Below are 21,969 nucleotides of genomic sequence, written 5' to 3' on the forward strand. Positions count from 1 at the left end.
GAGCCATGGTAAACAAAGTGGTGTGAAACTGTGTAGTGTTTTGGCAGGGGGATTCTGAACTGTATTTCTAAAAAGTAACTAATAGCAGTGACAACCACCAGGATAGAAATTACAGTAAGATTTCAAGAACGATGGCCCAGTTATTTATGACCAGCCAATAATGAGGTAGAAAAATACTTTGGAAAGGGAAGCAAAGCTTCAAAAGCTCATTGCAGGGTTTCAAGGAAGATTTAAGGATGCTTCAGAAACTAAAGTAGAGGTATAGAATTAAGTGGGAGGGGGTTATATTTGGAGTCTATTGGATGACTTTTAGCTAGAACACTACAATTCTCATCTCCAATGGACCACAATATTCCCTAATTCTGGTAACACCTTAACAGTACATGACTAAACACAGCCAATGAAGAACTGTCCCAAAAGTTTAAAGGGCCAAATGTCTTCTGCAGACCAGTTTATGAATCTTCTTCATCCCTCCCTTCTGAACCGATCAAGGTTTCTCAAAAGTGGGAAATGGCTATGGGGAGAGGTATGTGTATGCATAATTTAAAATGGCACATGTTAGTGTATATACAAAAAATGAGACAGAATACACCAAAAAGGGTGCAGACCAGAAATCAGCTGATTTCTCTACCTCTGTTTCACAACCACCACTCAAAAGTTCAATACGCAAATGGCAGCAAACGCATTCCCACACTTTTACAGAACTACCTGCTGGAATACTTCAAAACTATACAAACAGTACAGGACTGATGTACAAGTGAAGTTAAACTCAGATTATGAGGGGGCCTCTAAATCCCACCCTGCAGTTGCAATAATTCAGAGGTTATTGCCACAGGCCTCCTTAAGGACTTGTAGTATCTTAATATGAATTGAAAGCAACCCAATGTTAATCTAACAATTCATAATTGAAACACACTATGTAATTTCTGATAGTTTCTCCATTATTTGGGAAAGGAAAAGATCAAACATTCAGTCTGGTATTTTTAAAAACATGTTATTTTATTGTTTTATTCATATTTAAATTCAAATCACTTTGTCCCTCCCAGAAAATAGAAATCCCCCCTCCCACTGCTGCTGCTGAAAGACACACACATACATAAAAAGTATCCCTCTTATCGACCCAACCCCAACAATCCCTGCCACGGAAGCTCCACATCCCTTTTCCATGCTCAGAAGTTTGTTATTTCAAAGCTTTTGCAACCAGCTCATAAGCTAATTCGATTTCTTCGTCATCTGGGCAGGTGCTGGCAAATTCCTCGCGGGCATAAGCATTCTTGAGATAGCGGTGGATACCGCGGAACTCCTCAGGGATGGTAAAGTTACGGTATTTCTTGCACACCACCTATTAGGATTGTCCCACAACAAAGAGAAAACAGAATAGGTTACGGAAAAAGAAAGGGAACGTACAAACTGGAATTATTTATTGCAGTTGAGAATCTTGCAACATTTTCCTTCAAAATGTTGTGTATGTGTAGTTTTTCGTTAATAATGAGAACAATGGCAGCAAATGGAAACAATAGCTGGCATCAGTATAGGCTACTTCCTGTTTGAAAATCCAGGAGCAATTTCCAGGAATGCTGTGTAACTAATAGCTTCACATCAGGGAATTCTCTGCTCCTCTCTCCTACTTATCATATTAATATCTTGGCTGAAACCATTTAGTTCAAATGCCACTCTTTAAAATACAAACACACAACATTTCATGCAATTTTTCTCAGGATATAAACCCAGAATCCATTTCTACACCTGAGCTCATAGGACCTCTGAGCATCCACACTGAGTTCTCCATTACTAAAATCCAGACATTTGAGATTAAGGACAGCTAAATTAAGAGTCAGCATGATGCAGTGGTTTGAGCATTGGACTATGACTCTGGAGATCAATTTTTGATTTCCTGCTTGGCCCTGGAAACCTACTGGGTGACCTTGAGTGAGTCATACACTCTCAACTCCAAAAACATCATGATAGGCTCACCTGAAGGTCGCCTGGTCAGAAATGACTCGAAGACACAAAACAACAGCAAAATTAAAAGAAGGAAAGTTGTTCAGAGTAAAGGGCAAGATATTTAGACAGGTTTCAGTTTCAATAGCTACTGGCTTGGAAAATAAACCCTCAAGGGTATTCTGAAGAACTTGGTGAGAGAAACCATTTTATCCAAGGCAGGGACTGATAGATTTTATGTAGAGATTATTTTAAAATCCCTCTGTGATTGTCACTTGTTGGCATGCTCCCCGAGGACATAAATCCCTCAATAATACAACAAAGCAGAGTGGCCTCATGTCGGCTGGTGCCTTGTGGCAGTATATGTGAGCAGCCTCCATTCTAAGGTGTTGCACTAAATCATAGGATCTGATGTGAAACCTTAGTCTATAGTCCTTTGTCATTTCCTCCATCAACATTTAAAACTACAGTTGTTCAAGCAACAGACATTCACCAGGAAGGGGGTCAGTCTAATATTACAACAGATATTACAACAGAGCTCATTCATCTTAAGGGAAGGAGAAAGGGTAAAAAATGTCCAGTTGTGCTTCCTACATTCATAATTACTATCAGATTCCATACAAACCTGCCATAAGAGAGGGCTAGATCTCCTATGAGCAGGTGAGAAAGACTGTAGGAATATAAGAAGAATGACAGAAGAACATAAGCACAGCCCAGCTGGCTCAGATCAAAGGTTTATCTAGGCTTTTGATCGTTGAAAGAATTCATTAAATATTAATTTCTCACCTCTAGTTCATCAAAAATTTCAGAAACCAAAATGTGTTACTTATGACATCCTAAGTGGGGTGACTCTACTCTCCCTAAATGTTGAAGGTGTGGGGTGGGGGTGCAACTCAATGGGCAAAGAAAGGAGACAGTTGCTTGCAGTCACTACCAGTGATCAAGGCAAGCATCTCCTTCTCCACCTACTGAGCCTCAGTGGCCATGGACTCCTCCTGTTCCTTCACCTCCCTTTCCCACATGGCCAGCAGCATTTCCAGACCTGGTAGAAACTGCCAGGCAGGTGGGAAAGGGAGGCAGAAGAAGAGGAAGCAGTGAGGTGGTGGCAGAAACGTAGAGTTGGTGCTGCCATCGCTACTGCCCATCTCTTTGGGAGTCATTGGTACCCCAAAGAGATAGGAAGCAGCTGCAGCAGTGACAGAAACTTCATTGTTACATTTCATGATTATTACTGAAAATAATTTGGGGGTGTGTATGTGTTAAAATGATCCACACTGGTTGTCAAATGTGCTAGGTACACCACTGGAAGCAATTCAACTCATGAAGATCCAGCTGCTCTGTGAGGGAGGAAAAGATGGATGCACTCTGTCTGAGAGTGCAACCTCATTTCTTCTCCTTCCCCAGTTGAGTTCAGATCAGCTGCTTCTCCATGGTCTGAATCACTTTGTTCCTCACCAGTAAGCAATGCAGCAGGGGCCCCTCTTGAGTCTTTACAGCTGCTGTGTGGTGGGAAGGTGCAGAACAGCACTTGTGATATGTACTTATGCATGATCTTTGCCAATGGGAGTGTTCTGGCCACTCTTAGCAATTTAAAATCCTTTTAATTAACTTGATCGGCAACCAGTCTTCTAAATTAATATTCTAAATTTATTGTTTTATCATATGGGTATTAAGTTTTGATATAAACCCATTAGCATGTACGTTTACACGTTCATTATCCTGTTTCCCACAAAGACTGACCAAATGCCTGTAAGAAGCCCTTAAGTTGGTCCCTGAAAGGAATAGCCCTCCCCTGTTGTTGTTGTTCCCCAGAAAATGGTAAACTGAGAGGCACACAGCCTCCACAGGAGGAGAGATGTTCACCTTGACAATGTGAAGTTTGGGCAGCAGATTGCAGTCAGCCAAAGTGAGTTCATCTCCATCAAGGAATTTGCGGTTGGATTGGCCCTCGTCCTCAGCACTGTTTTCATCCACCTCTTCTGGGAGTGGTGTCATCATATACATATCCAGCACCTTCAATGCTTTCAGCAAACCTTTCTCAAGGTCTAAGAAATGAGGGAGAGGTTGCAGGGGGTGGGGGTGGGAAGGAGAAGGAGGAATATGTGGAACCAATGAAAATTCAAGGGATAATGCATAACATCTGGATGGGGACAAGTAGTATGTTTGAAAAGGAGCCAATGGGATTTGAGGCAAAAGGGTAATAAGACTGAAGAAATAAGTCAGAAAAGAAGAGAACCAATGAGAATGAAGGGAAGAGAACAGCCCCACTTTACAAAAAAATTAGGGAGAATGAGAAATTGGGCGGGGGGGGGCATCATAGAAACTAATGGGGAACCAGGAACAGTTAACTAGCAGGAAGGATTCCACTAAGAATTAAAGTAAAGGAAATGAAAAGAAAGGGACAGCCAATAAGAAGGAAGAAATTATTGGGATAATATTTTCTGGATGAACATTGAGATGACAGGAGGTGGGGGAGAGAGAGAAGAAAAGTATCAAGCTTGAGAGAAAGTGATAAGAAACAAATGGCCAATAAGAAAACAGCAAAGAAATGCCCATCAAGAAACCAGAAGACGAACCTGTCACCTCTGCAGCAGGGTAAAGTGTGTCTCTGATACTCTTTTCCATCCCCTCCCACCCATCATTTTCTTCCCCAACAAGCCCTGGTGGCACAGTGGTTAAATACCTGTACTGCAGCCACTCATTCACAAACCATGAGATTGTGAGTTCAGTACCAGCCAGGGCTCAGGGTTGACTCAGCCTTTTATCTTTCCGAGGTGGTTGCTAAAATGAGTCCCCAGCTTGTTGGGGGCAATTAGCTTACACATTGTAAACTGCTTAGGGAGTGCTTAAGTGCACTGATAAGCAGTATAGAAATGTACTCGCTATTGCAACAAGCCCACCCTCTTCTGTGGCCAGTAAATGTGCTCAGTCTTTACCGTGTGGGATTTTTGTGTGGTAGTCACCCTCCCGTTTTGTCTGTTTTTCTGAAGTTTGGTTTTGATAATTCTGCAAACTTTGGGATTCCCCAAAACATGCTGATCCCTCTTGTTCATGCAGTTTGGGTTGCATTACAATAATCACTCAGTTAATACAGCCAACAACCCACTGGGACCCAAAATGAGTATGAACTGAAAGAGGCAAGGTGAAAAAGGACAGAGGGATGGGGGAAGAGGAAAGACTGCCCAGTGAAAAGATAGTATTGGGTGCAGCATATAAAAAGTTAGGATCAATGACAAAGCAGAGGAAGTCAAACTATTACAGGGCAGGAAAAAGGAGTGGCCAATATAATGAGAAAGATAAAGTGAATAACTGAGAATCTTGCACAAGACAGTCAGTTAGAATCTGGGCGCCAAGATACTTACTGGTGTCGAGTGCAGGGTTTGAATTCTTGATGTAAGCAGAGAACTTGGCGAAGACATCAAGACCAGCTGTGTTGGACTCAGGGTTACGGGCAGCCAACTTGGGGTACCTATCAAAGAGGAAACAGAAATCTACCATAAAGCAGGCTCACTCGGTGGCAGCACATCTTACAGCTCCTTCCAGAAGGAGAAAATATTCCCTTTCCCAAGGCCTCATTTAGCTCGTACTTGGGAGGGCACAGAACTTCTTCCAGAAATTCTTCAATCTTGTTAGTGTCCGTATGGACCTCTGTCCCATACATTAGGAACGGTAGCTGACCTCCAGGGCAGAGCTTCTGCACTGTCTCGGTCCTCCTACAAAGAGAGATAAGCAGGGGGAAAACATTGTTTATATTTGGCGTAGTTGGTGTTAAATTGAAGGATACTGACCAAAGCCAAAAGGACAAGAGTCCAAAGTACATCTCAACAGTCAAAAGTGATTTCATCTCTTCATGTTCATGTGGCAGTCAATAGTGAAAGGGAAGATACCCCATAAACCATTAGGAATATTTCACCCACCTTTTGGTGTCCACTGTGGTTACATTGAAGGTCACTCCCTTGAGCCAAAGGACCATGAAGAGACGCTGAGAAAAGGGACAATTCCCAATTTTGGCTCCATCGCTGCCAGCCTGGAAAAAAACCACAAACACAACAAGGTTTATATGTCCCATAATTCACTAGACAGTTATTTCATATTCTGTAATAAGAATCCATTTCTCCAAATAACATAGCAACGGGCTGTGTAATCTTCTCCCAAAAGATGATTAACTGGTAGTAAACTTGGCACAGTGGATGTCTTGGTATTTCACTCTCATCTTCCAAAAGCAGCTGCAATAGAAATCCCTTCCTCCTACCTGTGGGTGTCACCCTTCCCCTGATCTGGAAAAATGTCACAGGGAAATGATACTGACAGTCTCTAAGCCTGCAACCACACTGCAGAAATATTCCAGGTTGACCTTACTTTAACTGCCATGGCTCAATGCTAAGGAATCCTGGGGACTGTAATTTGTTGTGGTACCAGAGCTCTCTGACAGAGAAGGAAGGCAAAATTACAATTCCCAAAATTTCATAGCATGGAGAAAGTAGATAATAGGGAAGTTCCACAATACAGGTTGTCACACTGAAATATTACCTGTTTGTATTACAAAGATCAAGCCACCTACTTCTTGAAACCACACTGTCCTGTTAGGAAAGTGGCTGTCAATTTCACCATTGGGCATTAGGTGGAAGACTTTCCATGGCTTTAAGTGTACTCTGCAGGGCTAGGAAGCATAGGAATTGTTTGCACTGTCTGCTGAAACCTGACCTCTGAATTGCACTCTGTATATGTGTTGGTAACAAAACAAGTTGTTTATTAACAGGGCAGCTTCCTGGCCGGCCTTTAAGCCGCCCAGTATCTTGGACTTCAGCTCCCTAGAGTCCTTGATCATTTGCCATTCTAGCTGATGTCCAATACTTCTGGAAGGCTTAAGGTTGAGAACGTCTATCCGGAACTAAGCTGAGAGGAAGGGCAGATTTGTAAACTGGGCTGTACTTAATAGAACAGGGCTTAAGGGAATAGTTTTCAACTGTGGTGGTTTTTATTTAACAGTTATTTTTTTATAATTGTATTTGATGTAAGTTTTGTTGTTGTTGTTGTTTTTAATATAATACACTCTTCACAATTATTCAGAAGTGAAATACAGTCATCCCTCTGTTTCCGCAGACTTGAAATTCATGTCCCTTACCCATTCACGGCGGCAAATGGAGGGGGACAAAATAGTGCATGCGCCTGCTCCATCACTCAAGCCAATGGACTTGAATATCATCGAGTTTCCATTTTTGCAAGAGGGCCTGGAATGGATGCCCTGCAAAAACAGAGGGCCGACTGTACAGTAGAAGAATGGGATATAAATTATAATTCACTCTGGAAGAATACAATTTACTTCCTATAAAGTAGAGATTCCATATCACATGCATAGGCATACATCAATTAACACAGCATCCAGTTCCTTTTTAGTCTTTTTTAGCAGTATCTGCATTAGTAGGATGGTGGAGAAGGGCCGGAGAAACACACTTTTGTTGTTCAGTTGCAGTAGCATGTTTGCATTAAACAATGCAATAAACAAAGCATTAGCTGGCAAAGCATGGGATTTTACCCTAGCCAATCCTACTGTAATTGTATGTGCCTACCATAAGCAATCTCATAAGTAAACAAGCAACTGCCTCCAGAATCCCTTACTGAGTATATGTGAAGAGCAAAATAAAGAGAAATGGGGACAGCAGATAAGCTCCTCCTAACATGTTAAAAAGCACAGATCTATATATTTGGGTACTAAAAGGAAATCATAAGAAAAGTGGAAGCTGGTGAAAGAAAAAGTCATCCCTTGATGTATTTTGCTATCAGTCTTCAAGTGTCTCAGAAGGTTCGAAACATTCTTGTTTACTTATGCAAGGGTCATCATTGATCTGGATGTTTCATTTCACATGTGCATATCAGTTTTGAATAAAAAGTTTGCTGAAATGCATCAAACTGTTCTTCTTTCTTTCCATGTTATTTCTGCCTCTGGTACCAAAAGTTCTGTTAAGTAATATTCAGGGACACGTCTACAGTACTTCGTTAATGCAAGTACCCCTGCACTTGGACTCTGTGTACCAGTTGTCATAGGAAAGTTTAGGGGAGCCTGGATCCTCAATGGTTGTGGGAGTGTGCATGCATCATTTTAAGATTCTTGAGTTCTTGAAAGAGAACATAGAGCAGTGGTTCCCAACCTTTTCTATGTCCCACATCCCTAGCAAATGTCTCATTAATATTCACACCCCCTACAAAAGTAGTATCGCATTTGAAGATGATGAAGTCTAATTTCTAATTTTTGAATCACAAATTGAACCACACAGAATACTGTGAGTGCACAATCTGAATTTTTTAAAAAAAGCTTTTAACTCGGTGCATAAAATGCAAATCTAAACTGAGCAATTACATTCTAATTTGTCCAGAAAAAAAATGATTGATGACTTACTCAAAGATAGAAGCCACTCTTTGTTGCTGACATACAGCATGGGCAACTAGTCTATGGCACATGAGTGTCAGAAAAGACATACACAAGGGAAGTATGTGGCACACCTTAAATGGAATACAACACCTCTCCTATGTTCAGCTGACTAGAAGTAAAACCTAACCCTGGTTCAATATTTGTTACTGTGTGAATCCAAGTGGCCCCATTTCATACTTGGCATTTGGCTGACAGTTCACCATCACTGATACAGTTCAAGATGGATCAATTTGCCAGCTTTGCTCTCTCCCACCCTTGGCTTTTTAAAAGCTCAAGTTCCTTCCATCCTCAGTATTGAAAAATGTTTGAATTGTTTGGTTTATTTTTTAAAAAAAAAACACTTAGTAAAAGTGAAATAAAAAAAAGTTCCCCACATCAGGGAAAATTCAAGAGATACGGCTAGTCTCAGCATGAAGAGGATCGTGTCCCAGTTACCTGCGATGTAAGTGTCAAAGGTTAGGAATCTCCTGCTTGGATGGGACAAACAGAAACCCTAATTCAACACAAATATAGTTGAACACACAGATTAAAACCAGATTTTTAGGAGCTAAGTGTTTGCTGCTCTGTCTTGATGGGCAAGACTGTCACTTTTGTTTTCTTGCCCATTCAATTTTTTTCTGCCTAATCCTGCCCTCCTGCATATTATCAAATTTGAAAATGTTGACAAATTCTTATCCACAACAAACTGAAATGAAATTCTGGTCTATTCCTAGTTACAATAACTTTGCGGGGTGGGTGGGTGGTGGGTGGGATTGAACCAAACCAAACCCTTGCTTGTCAATTCTCCAATTATTTGTGCTACAAGTCAGCACTCCTGAGAACATTTATGGCTGTGGAGATAATATGGCAACTCTTAGCAAGAGTTTGTTTATTTATTTAGGTATTTATATCCCGCCCTTCAGCCCTAATGGTTCTCAGGGCGGCTTCCAATTATTGTTTTTAATCAGACAGTTCCCTGCCCTCAGGCTTACAATCTAAAAGACACGAAACAAAAGGAGAAGGGAATGATGGAGGGAAAGGGGATGAGGTCCAGTGGTTCTTCTCTCCCTCTGAGGCCTGGACCAAGGCAGATGGATTGGAGGGAGGGCTCTTCCTTCTTCCAGGCTAGTCCTGATGGAGCTGGACCTGCCTGATGAACTCCCTCTCAGGCCAGCAGATGGCAGTTGTGGAGGGCGGAGTTGCCACACAGGGACGTAGCTAGGGTTTTAGGGAGGGGGAGGGGGGGTCCAGACTAAGTGCCACCATTATAATGGGGCTTGGGTGCGGCTGAGCAGCAGCACACACCATTTATTTTTCTAATGGAAGGGGGGGTCCAGACCTTGGCTACGTCCCTGTGCCATAGAAAGGAGGATCCATGCCTTAGCAACTGTACAATTATTGTGATGTTACAATCGCAGAGCCTGTTCCAAGGGGCCTACAGCCACCAACCTGTTACTATGGGGACAGACTGCTTTCCTTCAAATCTGCACAAAGTCTGTTGCCACAGACTCATTTTCAGACAGCCAAGAGCCGTTTCCACAACTCAGCAACTGTTGCATCAGTCACTTCACTGGCGGGTACACAGAGAAGCATTGCTATGGAAATGCCCAAGCAAAATGTTGCACAGAGTCACTTGGAAAGCAAGATAGCTGCCTGACTTGGATGAATTGTTCCTATTTTCAGCAGAGCGGCCCAAATAAATGGAAAGCCTACTGTAGGCAGAGAAAAAAAAATTGAGAGCAGGCAGAACTATGTGTTGCATCAGCTTCTTTGAGAGGGAAATGTTATTACATTAAAAGGTTTAAGAAAAGCTGATGGGTAGGAATAAATGTTATTTAACCATTCCCGTGCTGAAAAACTGAAATAACTGTGTAAGATGTTAGTAAAATGGCCGTGTTTTCACCGCCATCAGGCAGAAATAACTCAAATGTATGCAACAAGCCTTGAACCACAATGCTTTGCTTTTACACAAGGAAGAGTACTTTCAGGATCTCAAGATATATATTTCCTCAACCCTGTTGTTCATCTATATTAGGGTTGCCAAAATAACAACTGGCAAGGGTTCCTGTACCTTTAAAGGTTGTGCAGAAGAGAGAATTCCAACAAGTGTTTCTTGTTTCCTGGTTGCATGACAAGCATCACATGCTGAAATTTCTCCTTCTCCACAACCATTAAAGGTCCAGGAGCCATCTCCAGTTTTCATTCTGGCAACCCTAATCCCTGTAGTATTCTACAAGGTTTTAGCTTTTTGAGCAAGCCATCTTACACATCTCTAGGTTTTTGTTTTTTTATCAGTTTAAGCAGCACTTCAACATTCTGTATATCCCAAAACCTCACAAATCACTTTCACACTGTATTGGCAGAGATGTGGTGTTAAAATTATTTGGTTTTTTAACTGATAAACATCACACTACTGCATGCCAAATATATAGAATATGCTACCTTATGTTTTTAGCAGCCCAAGCTTCCAAATGGATGTACGATCAGCACTTAAAACACTTTAGTTCACAATTAGAGAAACAAATCAAGTTTGTTACTAAATGTTGCAATGTGCGCACGGTATCTACTCATTTTATTCCTATCTACTCAATGAGCACCATACTCAGTCATCACTGTGTTACTTTGGGTCATCATCACTCATAAGTTTTTTTCATCTGAAGTTTTTAAAAAGTCAGATCTGAGGGTTTCTCAAATCTGCTGACACCTTATTATTCACAGGTGAATAGCAACAGAACCACAACCATGTTGGATCGCAGCAAAAGTCTACCTAGTCAGCACTCTATTCAGACACAGTGGCCAATGGGGTTGTCATGCTGAGAACTGGAGAGGGCTCCAGTCCCTTTACTGGTTGTGTAGAGGAGGAAATTTTTAGCAGGTGTTGCATGTTACTTGGTTGCATGACCGACAACACTTGCTGAAATTCCATCTTCTACACAATCATTGAAAGTACAGAAGCTTTCTCCAGTTTTCATTCTAGCAACTTTAATGCCCAATCAGGTATCTATGGGAAGACTACAAGAAATACATGAATGAAATCGCATGCACACACCCATCTTCCATTCCCCAGCAACTGATGTCCTAAGGTACACTGCCTCTTTTGCTGGAAGTAAGCACTGCCCTATTTTTAAGATCTTGAGAAAGGCCTAATCCCAAATTCTAGAACACTTCCCACAGAAGGTCTGGCTGTCCCTCTCATTCCACTGACAAGCAAAAAAGCCTTTTTCTTTAAGCAGACCTTTGGCTTTTAACTTGCTGTGACAGACAGATTTTTTTTTTACTGGGGTGCATCATACTTTTATCCCTTTCAAGTTTCAATGTGATTTTAAACTCCTTCACCTTAGTATTTCAATAGAATTATTTGTTTATTGGTACTGTGCAATCAGATGAAAGGCAGCCACTTTGCTGAACAGAAGAGATTTGGTAAAATGCCAACTTAAACTACCTTAAGTTCAGGCAGGATAGAAAAAGACAAAGGCTAGCTTTTCTGGATGTAAGATGTCACTATGGGTCTTGTTATATGTTGTTGTTTTAAGATTTCAATGAGGGTTTCATTATTTGTGGTTGACTTAATGTAAAAGAATAGGTCATAAAACAAAATCTGATGATTTAGGAAACTACTTATAAAGCTTACCAAGATTGAATTGTATTAGTTTTGAGGGTTTTTATGTGTAGAAGGGATAGGAATTTGAGCAGGAGTGTAAAAAGAAATAATTAAGAAAAAGGAATAGAAAATAGAAAATAACAATATAAAAGAAGGCAAAGACTTATTTTGTGCATGAAACGAAGTTTGTGTATACTAAGGCTTTGGCCACACTACATAAATAATCCAGTTTGACACCACTTTAACTGCCATGGCTCAGTGTTATGAAATTCTGGGATCTGTAGTTCTGTGAGCTATTTAGACTTCTCTGTCAGAGCTCTGGTGACACAACAAACTACAAATCCCAGCATTCCATAGGATGGAGCCATGACAGTTAAAGTAGTATCAAACTGGATTTTTTTCTGCAATGCAGATGTATCCTGAACCATCAAAAAGCAAGGGGGTCACTATCCCAACCACCCATGTGGACGATTTTGGAGTGTTTCTGATTTTGGATTTCTGGTGATACTCAACCTGTAATTTGTTTTCTCTTTGAGACTGGTTGGGAGATACAGCTGATGATGTTTTGTCAGACAGGTAGTAAAAGGGAAATTGAGAGGGGTAATTAGAGGAGTTTAATAGAAGTATAGTGGGCCCTTGATATCTGCTGTCTTTTGGTTTCAGGACACCCCCTCCTGTGGATACCAAAATCCATGGATGCTCAAGTTCCATTATACATAATGACATAATAAAATGGTGTCTCTTCTATGAAATGGCAAAATCAAAGTTTGCTTTTTGGATTTTTTAAAAATATATTTGCAAGTTGTAGGTGGTTGAATCGATGGATGTGGAATCCTTTGGATGTGGAGGGCTGACAATATTTGTATTTGAGAGGTGATTGAAATGAGGGAAAGACTAATACCAACAGATGAAAAAGTTCACTAATACTTAGTAATAAATATATATTAATATCTGATTGATTTACTGCTAGGGATTATAATTTTGTTGTAAAATATTTCACTTGAAGGATTAATATTTGTAATATATAGAAAAGAGGTTGATGTTTTGTATGAGAGAGATATTGCTGGATTTTTTTAGTTTAATATAGTTTAATAACTGCGGAAGAAAAGACTGGAAGTCACTTTTATTTTTCCTAGTTTTCTTTTCTTTTTCTATACTGGTGTTTGTACTCCCCCCCAATACTTTTTTTCTATTTGTTATTTGTATATTAGACACTGTGATGGATTTATATCTGGAAACCTTTAAACAAAATTTGAAAGAAAGAAAAAAGATCTCAGCGCTCTTTGGAAGGGAAAGGCCAAAAACAGTGTCACACCTTTTCATTCTGAATACAGTAGTCTTGCATGATCAAAGGCATGAACAAAGCTATGAATTTGCAGTATGCTAAATTAAACCATTGGCATATTTACCTCAATGCTATCTACAACAAGAGAGCTACAGAGTGGTAGTCTTCCCAAGCCGACATTTGAACCCAAGACTTGCAGTATGCAAAAAGTATGCCACTCACTGAATTACATGGTCTCTCTCTCTCTCTCTCTCTCTCTCTTTCACACACACACACACACACACACACACCTTTTGTTGTTTCCTCCACCCAATTTAAATACGTGCAAAACCATTCCGTGGGTATTAGTACCACTGTTGTTGTTTTTTCTTTACACAGTCTTTGTGGTATCTCTTCTGCATATCTTGATTTTCATTCAAGCATAGGAATCTCTTAATGGAAAAGGTAATCATCATTGTAATAAATTTACTTATATACACATATACCTGTATATATCAAATTCTAGCATATTTCTAGCCTTTATGTGCACAGAGAAAATGGGGGAAAGATTTTCTGTGAATGGCTAAAAACCAAATAAATGGTTCCTAGAACAAACCAAGCCTGAACATTCCCTAGATGCCAAGATAACCAAACTAAGGCTGTTGAGCCACATCATGAGAAGGCAGGACTCACTAGAAAACATGGTGATGCTTGGAAAAGTAGAGAGCAGTAGGAAAATTTTACTGCTGTAATCCGCTTGGGTTCCCTGAGATTAAGCAGAATATAAATAAATATTACTACCGTATTATTATTATTATTATTATTATTATTATCAAGAGAGGAAGACTGCATATTAGATGAATAGACACAATCAAGGAGGACACGGCCCTGAGTTTGCAAGACCTGAGAGGAGCTGTTCAGGATAAAGAATCTAGAAGATGCCTCTTTCATAGAGTCTCCGTAGGTTGGGGCCAACGTGGGGGCAGTTAACAACAAAAATAACAACAACAACGACAATGTCTGTTACAAGCACAAAAAGAGAAAGGCATTAATCAGTGTTCCTTTTCATATCTTCAGAGTTTCCTGCCTGAGATTTCAAACAAATCTCAGATTCCAGACCTTTTTACTCCTTCTGTTTGCTTTTTGTCTCCCTTGCAATACTTTGAAAGCCTTACGTAAATTGCAAAAATATATGCTGCTAGCCAAACAAATTCCATCATTTTTTCTTAATATGCATTCTAGCAACGGATTCTGGATTTTCATAATGCAAGGTATGGTAAAGACAGTCTGGAAGTGTTAATTTCCAAGTGGCTATTTTGTGGTGTTATCTTTATTTTTCCTTCCTTTTCTGTTCTTAAGCTATGAGATTCCCCACTCCTTTGTGTTCTCTCCCAACAATCACCACCCAAACAACCATCAGTTCCTTTAAGTGACCAGTCCTCCCTGCCATGGTTAAGTGTTCTTATTATAACCATGATCCTCCCCTTTCAGTCATTACCAGTTTTCAGTTGTTATTTTTAAAACTCCACAAACCCATATATGGAGAAAATATGTCCTTCCTGGGAACAAGATCAAGCAAGAATGAGCCATAAAAATGATAACCAGCTTTCAGGGAAAGGAGACATGAGTGTGAGTTGAGAGTGGCAGTGAGGAAGGGAGTTCCCAAGCTGATGTCATTGTGAACTTTAAAAACTTTGCCAGGCAGCTTTCAGTGCAGCCTTCAAGCAACTGAAAGGAAATTCCATTGGAGGCAGTGAGAAATTACATATGCACCCTGCCCTTTTGCTTATCTTTACATTCCACTCTGGAAAAGAATACAGAAGTCTTCATTCATGCCAGAGCCATTCCTAAATAACCCATAGGATCTGGCCATAGGCACTGACAGAGCACTGACTTCCATGTCAGTAAGGCAATGAATCTGCTCTGGGTTTTTGTCTGAACTTTGAAGGATTTATCCAAGGTTCTGAACTCTGCCCAGCACTTTGAATCACTCCTTTAACATTCATACTAAAACTCAAGATTGGGTTCACCACTGCAGCAACATGGGACCCATTAGAAACCACTACAATCATATACATCTGATCCACTCTAAATAGCTAGTCTGTTCCACTACTCATCCATAGGGAACTCAGAAATCCTGGCCTTCATTTTGACTCATCACAGCCTTCATTCCTGGATAGCATTTTGTTCTGCAAGATGCAGGTGTGAGTCAAATACAGTCAGTTCTCTACTTTTACAGCCTTGACCTTTGCAGATTTGATTAATATGTTCTCTCTAAGTATATCTACTGTATATACTCATGCATAAGTCTAGAAATGTTGGTCAAAAAATTGACCCCAAAACCATGAGTCGACTTATCCATGGGTCAATGTAAGTCCTGTACTTTAACTCATATATATTACATATACATATACATATATAGTCACCTCCTTTCTCTGAGTCGAGAGGAAAAAGGCAAATGCTTTGTCCATTCTGGGAGCACCTAAAAGAAGCACCAACCCTCTCTCATCTTTCCAACCTTTAGGGTGAGCAGAATTTTGTAAGCTTTTGGCATCATTTTACTTTGCTTCATCTTTTACATCCTTTGTTACATGTTCCTAAGTTTTACCCTCCCCTTATCAGCAAGTCATATCAAAATCCATAATTTTGGCCCCCAAACCTGCCCTTGACTTATATGAGGTTGACTTATAGTCTAGTATATACAGTAGGTCCTACAGCACAACTCTGCCATAAGCCGACAATAGAGTTGTGCTCAAGGAACACTCCTCTAAGCATCTGTAGGTCTGCCAGCTCAATTATATAGCCAACATCTGGCAGATGCTGATCACAGAGCTGCACTGTAGGACCTAAAGAGGTATTCTCTCAGGTTTAAAAAGATAGTGGTTTTTATTTTTTTAACTGCAAGTTTTTCCATTTTCACAGGTGCTCTACACCCCTAACCGAGCAAATGTGGAGGATCCACTGTATATGCTTCCTCTAAAGTGATCTGTTGGATTTGAATAACAGAATCATAGAGTTGGAAAAGGCCTCATGGGCCACAGCAGGTCAATCCCCTGCTCAAAGCAGGATCATCAGCTAGAGCACCCCCAGCAGGTAATTATCCGGCCTTTTTTTAAAGACATCCCACCATCTCTCTAGGCAATTAATTCCACTGCCAAAGCACTCTTACCACGTTCCTTCTAAAATTCAAGATTTTACATTTTCAAAATTCAAGACAAATCCAAGATGTTTTTATGATGTGTATATACTGTTTGTTCAAATTGTATAATTTTTATACCCTTGTTGTAACCCGCTTTGATCTCTTTTGGAAAAGCGGGCTATAAATAAACATTATTATTATTATTATTATTATTATTATTATTATTATTAAGATGCTCCTTCTAAAATTTGTCTTAAATCTACCTCCTGTAACTTAATATCATTCGACCTGGTCCTACCCTCTGAGGCAACAGAGAATAAATCTGGCCATTCCACTCTGTGACAGTCTTTACTCTTGCCATTGTCTCCATTACACCTTTAGGATTCAGCAGCAGGACTGTTTAGGACACCTGGAACTAGAAAAGTAGATCTCTTTACTATGTCCTTTCCTGATACCTCACAGGATTTAGCTAAAAGGACTAAACATCCTTTCCCAATATTTCATCCTCTCTTGAACATACTGTACATGATCCCTGGCACCCAGACACAGGTGCCTGAATGCTATCTGAAGCAAAGATTAAAGGGAGGGGTGCACGGCAGTACTTTTAAGACTAACTGGTTTTTATTTTCATGAACTTCCACTGATTTTTTGTCTTCCCCCCTCCTCCTTTATATGCTGCAAGAGACTAACACGGCTTAGACTAACATGGCTGCTTTTGCCTAGCTCAAAATCAAAAGAGACTGACAGTTAAGAAGTCAGGAAGCTGCCTCACACTGAGTCAGAACCTTGCTCCTTTCAATGTTGTTAACTTTAACTGGCACCCACGGCTCACCAAGGTTTCAAGCAGGACTATGTCCTATCCTGATCTGGAGATGCCAGGGATTGTGCATGCAAACTAATACACAGCAAGTGGAAGATTGCCAACACCTCAGGATAAATAGCCAGGGGGCTACCACGCTCCCCACTGAAACACCTGTTTCCGGCAGCAGTATTCTTGTTGTGTGCTTTCCAGTCATTTCTGACTTATGGTGACCCTAAGGCCACTCTATCACAAGGTTTTCAAGATTTCTTTGGGGACTTGCCTTTGCCTCTGAAGCTGAGAGAGTGTGACTTGCCCAAGGTCACCCATTGGGTTCCATGGCCGAGCAGGAATTCAAACCCTGGTTGTCAGAGTCCTCAAACCACTACACCTACACTGGCTACCTCAGTCTAAATCAGTGGTCTTAAAACTGCTCTTTAGGTTCCCAGAAGCCTCAGCCATGCTCATATTCTGGGGTTCTGGGAGCTGAAATCCAAAATCTCTTAAAGGGCACAGTTTGGGGACCACTGCTCTAAATGGTAGGGGTAATCTCTGAAGGGTGCTAGGTTTAAGATTCTGAAATGGTATCCTTTAAACACTGCACAGTGAATAAATAAATAATATATACAGGTTGAGCCTCCTTTATCCGAAATGCTTGGGGCAGAAAAATTTTGGATTTTGTAATACCTGCACTCACAGATAAATACTATTGAAATATCTTGAAGATGGGACCCAAGTCTAAAAACAAAATTCATGTATGCTTCATATACATATTATATATACAGTCATTCCTCCATATTTGTGGCTTTGATATTTGCGGCTTTGATTATTCACAGATTTGATTAATATGATCTCTCTAGGAATATCTAGGTCCTCCAGCGCAACTCTATGGTCAACTTTAACTTGAAGTTGCACTGAAAGACCTAAAGATTCCTAGAGATAATACTCTACTAGGCCTTTGTAGCTCCTCCAGGGCAGTTCTATGGTTAGTGTCTGTCGGACATCAACCACAGAGTTGCACTGGAGGACCTAGAGATACCTAGAGATACCTAGAGAGGTGTCCTCTCAATAAAAACATGGTGTTTTTGTTATTTGCGGTTTTTCCATATTCACGGGGGTCTTCTGCCCCTAACCCTAGCAAATATGGAGGGACAAGTGTATAGCCTGAAAGTACTTTTATATAGTATTTTTGAAATAATTTTGTACAGAAAACTTCTATTGTGTACACTGAACCATCAGAAAGCAAAGGTGTTAGTATCTTAGTAGCCCATGAAAAAGGTTTCACCTTTTAGAATATTTTGGATTTTGGATAAGGGAGACTCAATCAGTGTGTGTGTGTGTGTGTGTGTGCGTGCATACTACTGTGGTGGAAATTTCCCTTTAGCAGTGCCTCTTCCAGACTCAGATGCCCTGCCAGGCTCGGGACGTGGCAGTTCTACCTGACAAGGAGGAGAAGTTGTAGCTAACTTCTCTGCTTGGCAACCCAGGGAGCTCCACCCTGACATGAGTCTGAACTGTACAAATACTTGGACCTAACACCCTACTGGGTTTTAATATCCCCAGCTAGAGAGAAGCCTGTCCTAAGTGCATGGAGAGGAGGAGGAACTTTAATGACAGAAGCATTTCTGAAGATGAAATTTGCACATGAAATATAGGCATAGCTAATAGAAGCTAGGAATGCCAATTTCTGGCTCACTTCACATATTGTATGCACATTCAGACACATGCTGAGAGAGAAAGAGAGAGAGAGAGAGAGAGCACTTTGCCCTCAGACTCCACCTTTTGCCGGAACCTTCCTCTTAAAGACTAGAATCTTGGCACCCTTCCTCACTCTAACTCAATATTTATGTATTTACATTTCTAACCAGGATGAAGGTTGGAGCAGTACAGCTTTAAGCACACATAAAATATCCTTTTTTTAAAAAAAAGTAAACTAAAACAGCAAAATGTGGACTGTTGATGCTATTGTTAATTGCTATCAAGTCGGCCTTAACTTATGGCAACCCTATGACTGAGCAACAGGCCTCCAAGTCATCCTATCATCCACAGTCTTGCCCAGGTCTAGCAAACTCAGGGTTGTGGATTCCATGATTGAGTCTATCCACCTGCAATGTGATCTTAGGTCCAAAACATATTGCAGAAATAATCCAGTTTGACACCACTTTAACTGCCCTGGATCCGTGCTAGGGAATTCTGGGAACTGTAGTTTATTGTGGCACCAGAACTCTCTATCAGCGAAGGCTAAATGTCTCACAAAACTACAGTTCCCAGAATTCCCTAGCATTGAGCCAGGGCAGTTAATGAGGTCTCAAACTGAATTACTTCTGCAGTGTATTTTGGACCTTCCTCTTTTCCAGCTGCCTTCCACCTTATCATCAGTGTCTTTGTTAATGAGTCACATCATCTCATGATCTGCCCAAAGTACAGCAATTTCAGTTTAGTTATCTTGGCTTCTTGGGAGAGTTTAGGTCCAATTTGCTCTAATATTCATTTATTTGTCCTTCTAGCACTCCACGATATCCACAACTCCCCTCCAGCACCCTTTTTCAAATGAGTTAATTCTCTTCCGATAAGCTTTCTTCACTATCCTAGCTTTCACAACCATCACAGAAATTTGAATCCGTTCCACAGTGACAAGAATGTGGGCCAGAATCCTGGTATAATAGATGTGTTAGTCCTTAAGATGACTCTGTGTTCTTTGCTGTAATGGACCACCACTTTGGAAACAGTTACATCTCAATCTCTTCTTCCAGTCTCCATCCTGAACTCTTTCATGGGAACTCCAGAGAAGGCTGATTATCCCACATCCATCAACAGAATATTTATCAGTTGTGCCTCACTACACCACCATTAAAATCAGGGGGAAAGCAACACGTCTGCACATGTTCAGGCAGTGCATGTTATACAGCTACAATTGGCTGAGATCTCACTGATGTCACAGCAAACTCAGATAGCCATAAGTGTTAAAGTTCCCCTGGGTGCTAGATGGTATCATATAGGGGATCTGAGCAGCCTATGGCTATCATTGCTAAGGAGATCTGGTCAGAGAATGGAAATATTACTTTAGCATTCAGCAAGCATGATTATTGAGGAGGGACTCAAGGTCTAAGTCTAAGGTATATGTGTGTGTGGGGGGGGTTTCCTTCAAGTCGTTTCTGACTTTACGGTGACTTTAAGGAAAACCTATTATGGGGTTTTCTTGGCGAGATTTGTTTAGAGGAGATTTGCCATTGCCTTCCCCTGAGGCTGAGAGCATGTGACTTGCCCAAGGTCAGCCAAGGTTAGCTGAGCTGGGAATCAAATCCTGGTCTCCAGAGTCAAACACTCAAACCACTCCGCCACACTGGCAAGGAAACACAATTCAATTTTTTCCTTTTTAACTTTTCCTAATTCAGGTCTATTTCAACACATTGCCCAGAACCCAATGACATGACCAGACAGGGGAAGTCCAGATCCTCCAAGAGAAGCATGTAGGGCAACTCCCCCTCTCTTTCTGTGGCAATGGGGTCTCCCAGTCCTTCCCTCCTGAGCTGGGATAAAACCAGTGAAGCCCAAATTCAAATCCTCACTGAGCTCACTGAAGTTCAATGGGCAATCTTTAGGCCAGTTACTACATTTATGCTAACCCACCTCTCAGGGCTGTTGTTGTGGGGATAATAGGTGGAGAAAATGAACTTCTTATACTATCCTGGAGGAAGACCGAGTTGTAATAAAGGGAAAATGGGAAAGTAGAACTGGTTAGAGTAGTGGCAACAAGCATATGAAGCCACTGCCAGGCCCAATGCCAGTCATTCTTGAGCAGTTGTTGAAGTGTTATTATCATGCCAAGGTATACCAGAACTGTTTACTCAATGGTTGCAGAAGTAGGAAGCCTTTTTAAATCCCTATAATGCCACTAACAAAGTACAGGTCAAGCCTCCCTTGTTTGAAATGCTTGGGACCAGAAGTGTTTTGGATTTTGGAATATTTGCATATACATAATGAGATATCTTGGAGACAGGATCCTAGTGTAAACATAACATGCATTTACTGAATGTTTTGCATAGAACCTATACCTATAGCCTGAAGATAATTTTGTACATACAGTAGCACTTTAAAAAAAGCCTGTGCACTAAACCAAGTTTTTGAATACCGAACCATCAGAAACCAAAGGTGTCACTATCTCAGCTACCCATGTGAACAATACTCCCAAAACAATTACGAAAGTACCTGGAAAAGCATTAAAAAAGATATGGATAAATGGGATAAAATAGACCTCTCATGGATGAATAGAATGGCCACAATAAAAATGAATATTCTACCTCGTATTCTTTATCTGTTTCAAAACATCCCTATTCTAACCAACGAAAAACCTTTTAAAATCTGGCATAAGGACCTATCTAAATTTATCCGGGGAGGGAAAAAGGCAAGAGTTAGATTTAAAGAAATGCAGGATAGCGGTGAGAATGGAATCTAAAACTCTATTTCTACGTGTGCTGTTTAAAATGGCTAAGGGACTGGTGTACACTTGATAATAAGCCCCTATTACAATTAGAAGGATACAACAATGTCTTCGGCTGGCACGCTTATCTTTTTTATGAGAAATTAAAAGCAAATCAGGACTTTAAAAATCATTGTATAAGAAAAGCCTTAATAACAACTTGGCAAAAACTCAAACCTAGACTATTTCCTAAAATCCCTCTTTGGGTTTCAATTATTGAAGCATTCCATTTAAATTATGATCTCATACCAAAAGGTTGGGCTAACTACCACCACCTTTTGACAATAGATAAATCAACAAACAATATAAGCTTGAAAACTCTGGAAACACTAACTA

The 21,969-nt window shown here is 40.6% G+C and overlaps 1 protein-coding gene across 2 annotated transcripts in view; it reads right to left on the bottom strand.

Annotated features, from left to right (window-relative positions):
• Positions 1–996: 996 nt before the first annotated feature.
• Positions 997–21,969, bottom strand: part of CLIC1 (CLIC family member 1) — a 50,804-nt gene continuing 29,831 nt past the window's right edge. For both annotated transcript variants that reach the window (XM_089514935.1, XM_089514945.1), the window contains exons 2-6: positions 5,859–5,968; positions 5,529–5,654; positions 5,304–5,410; positions 3,805–3,986; positions 997–1,342 (exon numbers count right to left, since the gene is read on the bottom strand). In XM_089514935.1, the coding sequence (XP_089371061.1) occupies positions 1,181–1,342; positions 3,805–3,986; positions 5,304–5,410; positions 5,529–5,654; positions 5,859–5,968 (687 nt within the window). In that variant the 3' untranslated portion in view covers positions 997–1,180. The remainder of the gene's footprint in view (positions 1,343–3,804; positions 3,987–5,303; positions 5,411–5,528; positions 5,655–5,858; positions 5,969–21,969) is intronic.

The sequence above is a fragment of the Sceloporus occidentalis genome, unplaced genomic scaffold, assembly GCF_023333645.1.
Source record: "Sceloporus occidentalis isolate IW3139 unplaced genomic scaffold, rSceOcc1.0.p SCAF_1, whole genome shotgun sequence".
NCBI classification, from domain to species: domain Eukaryota; kingdom Metazoa; phylum Chordata; class Lepidosauria; order Squamata; family Phrynosomatidae; genus Sceloporus; species Sceloporus occidentalis.